Consider the following 12,004-nt stretch of genomic DNA (forward strand, 5'->3'; position numbering starts at 1 on the left):
ACTCAACCCAACGCTACTCAACTCAACCCAACACTACTCAACCCACCTCAACCCAACGCTACTCAACCCACCTCAACCCAACGCTACTCAACCCAACCCAACGCTACTCAACCCAACTCAACCCAACGCTACTCAACCCACCTCAACCCAACACTACTCAACCCACCTCAACCCAACGCTACTCAACCCAACCCAACGCTACTCAACCCAACCCAACGCTACTCAACCCAACTCAACCCAACGCTACTCAACTCAACCCAACACTACTCAACCCACCTCAACCCAACGCTACTCAACCCAACCCAACGCTACTCAACCCAACTCAACCCAACGCTACTCAACTCAACCCAACACTACTCAACCCACCTCAACCCAACGCTACTCAACCCAACCCAACGCTACTCAACCCACCTCAACCCAACCCAACGCTACTCAACCCAACCCAACGCTACTCAACCCACCTCAACCCAACCCAACTCAACTCAACCCAACCCAACGCTACTCAACCCAACCCAACGCTACTCAACCCACCTCAACCCAACCCAACCCACCTCAACCCAACCCAACGCTACTCAACCCAACCCAACGCTACTCAACCCACCTCAACCCAACCCAACTCAACTCAACCCAACCCAACGCTACTCAACCCTACGCTACTCAACCCAACACTACTCAACCCAACCCAACGCTACTCAACCCACCTCAACCCAACCCAACTCAACTCAACCCAACCCAACGCTACTCAACCCTACGATACTCAACCCAACCCAACGCTACTCAACCCAACTCAACCCAACCCAACCCAACGCTACTCAACCCACCTCAACCCAACTCAACGGCGGTTTTACAACAGCGTTGCTTCATCCAATGTAAAATGGCAAATTTTCTTTTTTTTTCTACTTTATGCATGGGTGTCCAAAGTGTAAAAGAACACCTGGGTTAGCATTATGTACACCATGCAATGAACCTTACACGTGCGGGGAAATAGGATGATTAGTCAAATTTGTGGAAAAGTTTCAGGTATTTGCTAAAACTGCAAGGCCAAGTCAAAGTTTAGGCAATTAGCTGAATTTGCGTGAATTCACAGAAATGCAACAATGCAACTTCCTGGAGGGACTGTCTGTTCATACACCATAACGCATTAATAAACACTTTAATCTGCTTAATTCTTCTTTATAGGGTTTTATCAACCATGTATGATACTGATTATGAATTCTTACTAAGGGGCTAAGAGTAAAGTGTACAAACATGTATCTCTGAATGGTGTTATGTTAAACAGTTTTATGAAGCCAACATCGGGATTCATGTCTAAAAGGGAGAAATAAAACTAAGAGTGTTTCTGTGTGTCTTGTGTACCTGAAAGTGTGGATTGGCGACACATCTCGAGATCTGTTTAAACAACGGCTCCTGGATTTTCTTGAATTGCGTTGGCTCAATGACGTCCAAAATTTCCTCAATTTCACCCAGAAACATCACCTAATAAGAGAGGATGTGCAGAACATGAAGCGACATTAAGATTAGGTGTGAAGCTCTGATGAGTGTGAAGCGTATTTATAGACGTGCAGAATTACCTCCTTCTGGCTGCAGGTTTTAGGCCAAAACTTCAGCAGCCCGCGGATCACCTGCACGGAAAGATATCAAAACATTTCATTAGAATTTCTAAACTATCTCAAAAATAAGAAAAAAAAACCCCTCCAGCAGTTGGTTTGAGTGGGTGTTTGCAGCACCCACTACAAATCTCTCCTCAGTGTAGACTAAATTAGCGCTTGAGGCTTTGTGCTTTGAGTGGGAGGAATGATAAAAAAAAAAAAAACGTACCGGCTCAGTGAGTGTGGGATCCTTCTCCAAGAACTGGACCACACAGTACGCCAGCTGAGGAGAGAAAAAAAGGAAAAACAGAAAATGTACACTCTGTACCCAAATCCTGCTTCAGACTAATACTGCAGCTGGACTCATCTCTTCTTAAATATGTGTGTAAGGTTTTAGGTTACGATCACTATGACATTATTCTCACTTATTCCCACTATGGTTTAAGATTCTAAGTAAAATAATAATATAAGTTTACTCTGTTTGAAATGCAACATATTTAATGCACTTCCTCTTCCAAGCCACCAGGAGGTGCTATTATACAAAGATTATATTATGAGTGCTTATTCCTACAGAGACACCTTTAACAGGCTGTTCGATTTATCTTTAACACGACATGAAAGCTTTTCTTCACGATTATGATACAAATCAAAATGATAAGAAAATAGAATTAAAAATAAGGATAGTTTTTCTTACCTGTGCATGGAAAAGGGACAGTGCTTTAGCTGTGTGTAACGGGATGAGCACCTTCATGAGGAACTGCTTGTGCTCGGCCTTCAGAGGCAACGCAAAACCGTTGATGATACTGTAAACAGAACAGCAGCAGAACAGTGTTAGCACACATTACTGCGCAGAAGGACAAATGAGCAGCACAAACTGGATACTACAAGTTCAGAGCAGGGCATGGATGCGAGTGTATTCAGCTCCTGCAGCAGAAGAGAAATACAGAGAGAGTTCACTGCAATGGTAGCACTGACATCAAGGGGTAGGAGAAGCCTGAGGGGCCTTTTAGTTTCAGACTGCAAGAGAGCACAAGTCCTCCACGTCATCACACAGGTAACATTCTTCACAAGCCTGTCTACAACCTTGACTGTCTGCAGTGAGACTCCAACAGAATAGAGACTAGATTTTAATCTGTCTTTGACAGAGATTCAAAGAATGAAAATAAAAAGTAGCCAGACACTGAAAGGAGCGAAAAACAATAGTACTTTTTTTAAAAACAGAAAGCCACTTGAATTTGAACGTTTTTAAAATGTATTTTCTAGAATCAGACATTTATTTGTGTGCACAGACACAAGGAAATGTCCTTTAGTTTTACCGTAAATTCTCAAAGAGTGGGCGGGGCCTTTATTTACCTCAGCTGCAGAGGGGACCAGGCTTTTATGTGAAGCAGGCTTCTGTTAGAGACCGGCTTTTATTTGTTATTTCTAATTCTCTCTGTGCATGTTGTCATATTTCATTATGAAGCCTCATTGTTCTATGATTTGCTCTGTTTACGCTGTTTTTTCCAGTACCTGATTCTTTTCAGATCAATGTTAAAGCTCTAAGCTAGATCTAAAATTCTACTTGAGATGAATTCCCTTGAAGCTGTGTCACGAAAGCCGTTCAGTGTTTAGATTTCCCGACTTCCTCGAATGCATCAGATTGATCCGACCTCCGTTCAACAAACGAGCATTTTAAGTTTTCTCCTCCTCTTGAGGCCAGACCTGACAAAGCTTCATTTTGACTTTTTACAAATCTGCACCATGGTGTTGAAATTTCAGCAAAGGTACGACCCGTTAATTAAAGTCAATCACAAGAAAAACTGGTTCTTTTTCTGTAACAATGCAGCACGCGGAACAGGAAGTCTTGACCGGAAGTCGTCTGTCGCTTACTGCTCCGGTTAGATTGCACCCGCAGTGACTAAAACAGAACACTAACACTTTAGAGGAGTAAACAACAACAACAAAGTGTTGATTTGTTAAAAGTAACATGATTATATGATAAACAAAAAGAATGATAAAATTCATCGCTCATAAATAATTTATAATAATTTGACTTGACTTTCTGTGTTTGAAGCCGGCCTTTATTTGTTGGTGCCGACCACGCCCCCGGCTGTTTATAGAGAGCCGGCTTTTATTTGACTACCGGCTGTTATTTGAGAATTTACGGTAATTAGCTCTCATTATTACACACCCTTATTGTATGTACACACCATTATGAACACTTAACATTATGTACGTACAAGTGGGTGACAATAGGGGTGTGTATTATTAATATATATAAATTATTATATAGAGAAAAAAAATGCCGTGGCAAATAGCTTGCTGTGCTTTTATTTTGAAGGAGATGAGTTTCCTATGACAGGCACTCAGTAGAAGTGTAGTTTATTCACACTCCATGTATCCACTGATTGGGTAATCTCAACTGCAGTCGCATTTACATTCCTGAAACTTGATGAGCGCGACAGTGGTTACATTTATGTTGCATTTTCGTTAGTTTGTTTCTGTAGAAAAAAGGCTGCTTATTGAATTAAATATTTCCTCCTATGCACTGCCACCTGCCGCTCACTTTACAAAGTTGACACACTGTGATGTTGCATTCTGTCTCAGGTCCAAATAATTTTGAGTGGTTGAAAAAATGTGGGTCATGTTTTGTAATTATGGAGGAGGTGATGGCTAGACCTGTTGAGAACCACTGCTGTAAAAGATGCTTTCATGTATCATAAAAACATATATGCCTATACTTATTTATCTGTAATAGGGCCCGTATCAGGCCCTGATTTGGCAACAATAAGGACTAAAAAAACACAACATACAATGTCACTAATGTGTGATGGTGAAGTCTTTTTAACTCTAATGCTATTTGAAGTCAAAGGATATGTATGGTGTATCGTTGGGCTATCAGAGAATGTCCTCACGAAGTCACATGATCAAACATTATAACTCACCTCCCCAGGATTTCGAGCAGCTCAGCGACCCCGTTGAAGTGCTCAGTTTCGTAAATGAACCTGCAACAGACACAGAAATGATGAAACACAAGAAGCCAGAAGAACAGAAAACACTGATCAGATCAAACGATTCAGGCTGCTCCCAATCATGTGTTACTTTTTAAATATCATCAGTCTATTTGGATTCTTTTACTGGTGTCCCATGATTCTTACACACACGGCCGAACATTTAATCCTCTATGTGAAGCTTCATATGACTTGTTCCCACAAAACGCCTGTATTTCAGGCTGTCATGAAAGCACTGATCCAAAGTGAAACATATCCAGCTGGAGACCGACAGCGCTTATGTAACTTTATGATCCATACATCGTTCACCTCCTCTGTTAGGTAACACACTTCCATGTAGCTGTGTGCATGGTATGTACAGACAGGGCCTGACAACTGTGGCACTATTTTTATTCTCAGTGACAGATGGTCAAAGTGGGTGCACCCGTTTTGCCACCTTGCCTGTTGGAAACGACATCAAGTGGCCCCTGTTTCAATCATCTAAAGCCCTTTGTCACGCAGCAACAGGAGCTGTAAAGAATCAACACGCTGCTGCTCAGAATATTTGATGCCTCCATATAAACAGGTTATGTCTTCTCTGTTTTAGGGGGCCGGGACGAGTCTGTTTGTGGCTACACAATGATATAAAAAAAATCATACCTTTGATAGCGAAAACACCAGATTAGAGGCCATAATGCTCATAACTAGGTCATCTAAAAACAAAGACTAGGAACTCCACAGTAACAGAGCTAACTGTTGATTTCTGGTTACTATTTTTCTACCATAGGCCTACACATTTCTTTCTACTTCCTGTACATTTAGTGTGTATTTACTTTCCCTTTACAACACCTGAATGACTTGTTGGACAATAATATTCAGGTTAGGTATCTATAAAGTGCATCCATGCTTCTACATGAGAGCATTTGCTTTGTCTCAGGAGCACCACGCCCCCTCTCTCACGCCTTCTCTTCACTCATTTGCACACACTAGCCCTTTTTACACTGTGGTTTCGCTGTAACACAGCTCCGCCGTCATGCAGCCTTCGTCGTTTTACATTGGACCAAGCATCGCCGGTGTAAAGCCGCCCCAGTGTGTCTTATTACATAATGTTATGGTGTTGTGGAAGCAAAACGTGCACTAGGTGTAAACGAACAGAGCGTGCTTCACATACACACACAATGCGCTGTTCCGCCCTGTCGGCTCCGCTGTTCACAGAGACGCTGTTACGCCTCCGTTGCTACCTCCGATGCCGGCTCAGAGGCGGAACGACTTCGCCCCACCATTCCATCTCTGTGCATTTTACATAGAAGACGAAATGCAACAGTGGCGTAATAATCCCGCCTTGAGCTGGCAGTGTAAAAAGGGGCTACCGTCTCTTCATCGCTCTCTTTGAAACTAGTCAGAAATCAACATAGCAACACTTGTCCTCATATTGACATTCGAGGCACCCAGTAATTTTCTGAATTAAACAGTACACAAGTCGAAACAGCTGTGGTGTATGTGTTTGATCACTGATACTCCGCAAACTCCCGGCCCTGATAGTACCCGAACAGTCTAAAACAAATACCCCTGGAGACAATACTTTTATTTCAACTGGAGGCTTTGAATTTAGTTCCTCTTTCCTACAGGACTCTTGTTGCCTTCTTTAAAATACTTTATTCTCAGTTAATACTTATTCTCTGAGTTATTCTCAGTGTTTTTTCTGTGTTTTCATTTGATTTTCTTTATGCTTTGTGGTGTTTGATTGCTATGTGGTGTGCCTAACGTACGTTTGATGCATGCTTTATTGATTTCATCTTTTTCATGATTTTCGAAGGGCTTGTTAATATTTGTATTTCTATGTTTTTAGCCCTAATGTAAAGCACATTGAGCTTACCTGTAATGAAACAGGCTTTATAAATAAAATTGCTATAGCTATTTGTCAGTTATTGAGTGCTACACTGCTTCAAAGTGAGCCTGTGTGTCTGACTCTTGGCCAAAGACTTGTATAAGTAAGTTTAAGTTTCCCATTTCATCCGTCTTGATGACAGGAAAACGGATATCTAAGGAAACAGGTGTTTGGATCTCTTGACTGTTAGGATCATACACAGTTGTATTGACTTTTCTGAAGGTAGCAGGACTTTCAGGATTGTACTGTTTTAACACAAAATACACCTCAATCAGTGATTTTGGTTCCTGTTTTTACATCCTTTAAATGATCACATTTACTACAATTTGTTAACGCTTTGTGACGGCTGTCTTGGCCTGTTTCTGCCTTTAGCTTGACACTTATTCTTATACAATGAGTCATTTCCCAGGTTAAGTAGAGAAACCGACAGAAAAAGACAGACCCACGTCCACATAACCAACAAACAGGACATCAAACATGTTAAACCGGCTTCCTTTTGACCCTTTCACTCACCGCAAGAAAATGTTGTTGATCTGCTTCCTGATGAAGGCCCGCAAGCCCAGGAACTTTCCATAAATGCGATGCAGGATGGTCTTCAGGAAGTCCCTCTCCCTCGGGTCCTCGCTGTCGAACAGCTCCAGCAGCTGGAAGGACGGACACAGAGCGAGACTTAAGCACTGTTTGAAAACATTACTATCACTGTCTTTGTACTGTAGAGCACATTTGCCACAAAAGAATATGAGTACCATGTCTCATTTCTTTGTACCATTAAATACTTCCTAATTAATCTGAGTTTTGGTGGTTTCTAACATGCTGTTCGGGTTAATAGCTGCTGGTGAATGTATTATGTAATCTATCGATCAATCACCTGCTGAGCTGAAGACACTTTGAGACATCTCGTCTTGTTATGCATGTAGTTACTGGCTGACTCACTCGATATGTGGCCCCTCACAATGTGACACTGGACCACTTTCCTGAGACTTAATAAGCCTTTACTTTAAACCCTCAGGGTTAACCTGACATTAATGCTGAAATACTGCCGGCTGTCATTTCTCTCTAGATTCCCCTCCTCTCTGCTGACCAGCAAACTAAGGAACCATTTCTATTTAGCTTAGCATATTCATTGCTCTAGCTGTCAGACAGTAAATAGGTATAAATGATCAAGTCTTTTCTTAACATCTTCTAACCTCTTATATAATCAATATACAGTATGTGTGCCTGGCAGCTCTGTATTGTAAGTAGATGTGAAACCTCTGGCATTTAACGGCTATTTCCAGCAACATGTGATGACTCATTATTACAATGCTGCTGAGGGCAGCCGGGCCAGTGGCAGCGAGTTCAAAAGAAAAGTTTTCAGGTTCACAGTACTTATATTTCACCAGCGTGCCATCAGCACCTTGGTGACAGGTGTCTATTTATAAACCTGCGTTTATCCAGCAAAGAGTTTCATCATGCATGCATGTTCTTCTTCTGCACATATAAAACGTTGCAAGTTTAATGGTGCAACAACTTTCGCTGTGTCGAAACTGAGCAGAGTGGATGTAGAAACTGGAGGCTCGCATACATCTACACTATTTTCACAGTTGAAGTTGTAAGCCTGCTGGTTGCTTACCATCATCTTCAAAGCACAGTAGATTTAAAATGCATTTGTAAATGTGCTAAATGTTAGTTGTATCTTAAGCCCAACTCAAGAGGTTGCCAAAGCTACTTTAAAGAGCATCTCCAGTCATGTTTAAAGAACTATAAAATGCTCTGCTTGAAATAATAAAATATGTCTGATATGTTTTTTCTGCACGTTTAATTACCTTGTTAAAATCCTGACATTCCTGAATCTGCATAGGCCCCGCCCACTGTGCAAATATTCAACTGCCCCTCCGTCGTGAAAACAAAGCACGTCTCTGCCATCATTTAGTGGCAGATTGTCGAAATTTAGCTAGCTTGAAATGTAGTAATTAGCAGTAGTAACGTTAAAGTTAGTAGTGAGTTTGCAAAAATGACAATGACGGTTACAGCTGGCTCGCACATCGCTGAAGTGGTTGCCATAGGTTACACATAATGAAATGCATAACATCGCCCCGCCCACTAACAGGATTGGCTCCTTAGGTTTGTGACGTCTCAAACCTGCCAATCTGAAAACGTGTTGTTCAGCCTGTCCTTGGTACACTGCAGTTTAAAAGCAGACAGGCCCAGCCATGGAGATGACTGCTCATGAAGAACACCACATGGAGATGTTTACAAGGTTAAACACTGGATTTTTACTGTAAGGAGAGCTTTAGGAAAACCTTACCAAATATATTACTATATGCGATGTCTTAACAAATGTGAAATCTGCCAAAGTATCATTATCTGGTTTGTGGAAACACTAAAATATTACCAGGCTATAATAGTCATGTCACATCAGATTTATCTAAATAACCTAAATCACAGATCATAACTTTCCCCTCACAGTGCTTAATAATCTGCACTGGATACAACCCTCTATCTTTAGACCCTAAACTATTCCTGACCTCTCTGGGGGAATATTGACGTCATCATCAAAGTGATTCTGCCAAACAGACATTTCCACCTTTAATCCAATTTGTTAAGTCTACTATATCATGATACGCAAATATATTGCTGTGACAGTAAAAGATGACACCCACCAAAATAATTTCTCTACCTGCACAGAATATCATGACCTTTCCTGCTGATAGATCTGAAACAATGATTTTATCAAAGTAGTTTTTGTTTATTATTTATCAAGTGCATTTATTATGATATAATTATTATGTGCTTGTTACACCCTCTCAAATATGAGGATAAGCTGCTAGTGTGGATTTTCTATTAGAGTAAATTATGTCTGTGTGTTACGGGCTGTTATAATGACAGAAATTTGCACTCAATTTTTTTCTGTAATAGTTCCTGACTGAGCAGACAGAAGAGATGCGACTGCACTGAAGCTGATCAATGAGGACCCAATAGGACATAGACATTGGACATGTCTGTATTATGTAACAGAGTATAATTCAGACATGCTGTGCGTGCGCCTGAGGAGATGTCAATATACAATCACGATAGGTCTCACTAGGATTCGAGTTCTCCCAGGAGAACATGTCCCTGAATAACCTAGAAAGGTTTTTACCATTAAACTCTGGGCTACGTGTTATGTCAGGCTGCAGTTAGAACAAATATAAAGATCATTTTCTTAAAGTAAAAAACAAACAACAATACCAATTTTATTGTTGGAGATCATTTGGAGTCAAGTCCATCTCTATTTACAAACACAAACAAATGTAACAAGGTGACAACAAACAAAAAAGGCACACATCTCAGACGAGCCTTTGACTTTCAAGCAAGCAGCAGTTTTCTATGTCTGATAAAACCTCAGGCACCATCTGACTCCAGCTGGACAAGAAGAAGAGGCCTTACTTCATTAATCCCAGAGGGGAAATTACATTTTTTCACTCTGTTTTTACAAACATGCTACACACACAAAGCCCCGTAATACACACATGCACAAGCAGGACTCCATGGACATGCACTGATGGAGAGATGTCAGAGTGAGGGGGCTGCACATGGACATGCGCCCCGAGCAGTTGGTGGATTGGGTGCCTTGCTCAAAGACACCTCAAGCCCAGGAAAGGAGCTGGCACCTCTACAGCTACCAGCCGAATTCCACGCTTGGTCCATACCGGGACTTGAACTGGTCACTCTCCCAAGCCAAGTCCCTACAGACTGAGCTACCGTCAATCCCCAAATGACAACAACGCATTAAAGCCCAGTGCACTGCGTGAAGCCCGTTTCTAAATTAACTTTGACCTACATGATTGTAAGAGGACAGGGCAACACACTGTGTGAGACACATCTAAATGACACAGAGGAGGCGGTGGAATAAAATCAATGCAAGACCACATATACAGAGCTCATCGTGAAGCGAATGAAAAGTTTCACATCCAGACTGAAAGGTTTCAGGAGTTTCCATAATGTTACATTAATGACTGTTTTAAGGAAGTTTCTAACAGGCTCAGAGAAACATTAAACTAAGGACATAAATAATGGAACTAGGTATTGATTTAAATGCATCTCATAAGCTTTTGAAAACGGGTCCGTCACACACACAGACACACTCCACAACATTTCACCAATAATCCTTGACATGAAAACACCCCTAAAATACCCCCTGACCACATGTTCCCCACATAAGGTCGTTTTCCCACATTGAAGGCTGTTTACTGCAGCAGCTGTTTCCTGCACTAGTTAATCCAACAGCACCAGAGCTAGTTTTAATGCCCTTCACCAAGACGACTATCAAAAGTGTAGTGGTTGCTTCAGCATGTTGCATCTTTCCAAAAGCATTATCGCACACAACAGGTGCGTCGCCTCACAAAGCGCTGATTAAATCAACGTTGACATGAAAACATTCTGTGACTCTGAGCTGCCATGCCGCATGTTTGTAGACTCCACACCCTTTTGGAAAAGGCCGGCTGCAAGATGATAATACAATAACATATGTACGTGCACCCTGACAAGTTCAGTGTACAAATGGAAAATACCAATAAGGCATGGATACTTGAGGGGTTTGTTTAAAGAAGACTGCATGTAAGAAGTGGATGTAACCTCAATGTCTGAACACTGAAGCCTGCAAACCTGCATTGTTTCTAATGGCCTGCAGGGGGCAGCACTACGAGTTGCAAAAAGATGGTGACCTCTGAATCAAGATAGACTCATAATTATTCACATCAAACCTCTTGGTTACCATGATGGAGGCGGCAGAAACACCAAACTTGAGGCCTCAGTAGACGATAACATGATCGCAACATTCACTTTTTCCATCCAGCCTACGGGTTTATCTTGGTATGTAGGCTTTTATTTAAGGTTCAAAGAGAGGAAGTATGTCACCCACTGAGATGCCACCAAGGATTCCCCTGTTTGTGGCTGTGTATGGCTGTCCTAGTGCCTCATCTAGTGCCTATTCCTATTCTGTGTGTATTATGATAACTCAAGTTAACCAAACCAGGGGCCTTCTTTCCCTGCCTTTATGACCACCCTAACCTCCACCTCCTCGTCCTCTGCTCCAACCACAGCCCTCCTCTCCCGACCTGAAGAGTAAACAACAGGCGGCTATTTAAGGCTCCCCCACGACACGCTCACATCATGGAAAGTCGGTGCAGGCACCTCAGATGTGGCCCAGCCAACATTCCTGGCCCTGCGGTCCCTCTTTAGCTGCTGCTCCGCTCTGCAGCTTCACACAAGACGGGGAGCATTCCTGCAGTAGGTGGGTACTGAGCTGGGACAGATGTAGGACAGCTACTGCAATTAATGGTTTGACTCATCTAACTTATCACACTGTTGTAGGGCTGTTGAGCTCCCCAAAGTTTTTATCTTTGGGTTTTTGGACTGTTACTCAGATGAAACAAGACATTTGAAACACATCTCATTGGACATGTGAAAGCTCTGAAGCTTCTTGTGCTAATTGCTGACGTACTTTATTCCAAATGATTAAATAATCGTAAACAAAATATGGAAGATGGTCGATGCATAATGAAAATAATAAGCAGCTGCAGCCCTAGAAGTGT

The 12,004-nt window shown here is 41.9% G+C and overlaps 1 protein-coding gene across 1 annotated transcript in view; it reads right to left on the reverse strand.

Annotated features, from left to right (window-relative positions):
* ppp2r5a (protein phosphatase 2, regulatory subunit B', alpha isoform) overlaps window positions 1–12,004 on the reverse strand; it is a 52,034-nt gene that overhangs the window by 7,141 nt on the left and 32,889 nt on the right. The window contains exons 5-10 of the mRNA XM_069685728.1: window positions 6,963–7,093; window positions 4,517–4,576; window positions 2,284–2,392; window positions 1,819–1,872; window positions 1,572–1,622; window positions 1,357–1,476 (exon numbers count right to left, since the gene is read on the reverse strand). Coding sequence (XP_069541829.1) covers window positions 1,357–1,476; window positions 1,572–1,622; window positions 1,819–1,872; window positions 2,284–2,392; window positions 4,517–4,576; window positions 6,963–7,093 — 525 coding nt within the window. The remainder of the gene's footprint in view (window positions 1–1,356; window positions 1,477–1,571; window positions 1,623–1,818; window positions 1,873–2,283; window positions 2,393–4,516; window positions 4,577–6,962; window positions 7,094–12,004) is intronic.

Source organism: Semicossyphus pulcher, unplaced genomic scaffold, assembly GCF_022749685.1.
Source record: "Semicossyphus pulcher isolate SPU_LCO1_2020_fin unplaced genomic scaffold, fSemPul1.0.p SCAF_11, whole genome shotgun sequence".
Classification (NCBI taxonomy): Eukaryota; Metazoa; Chordata; class Actinopteri; order Labriformes; family Labridae; genus Semicossyphus; species Semicossyphus pulcher.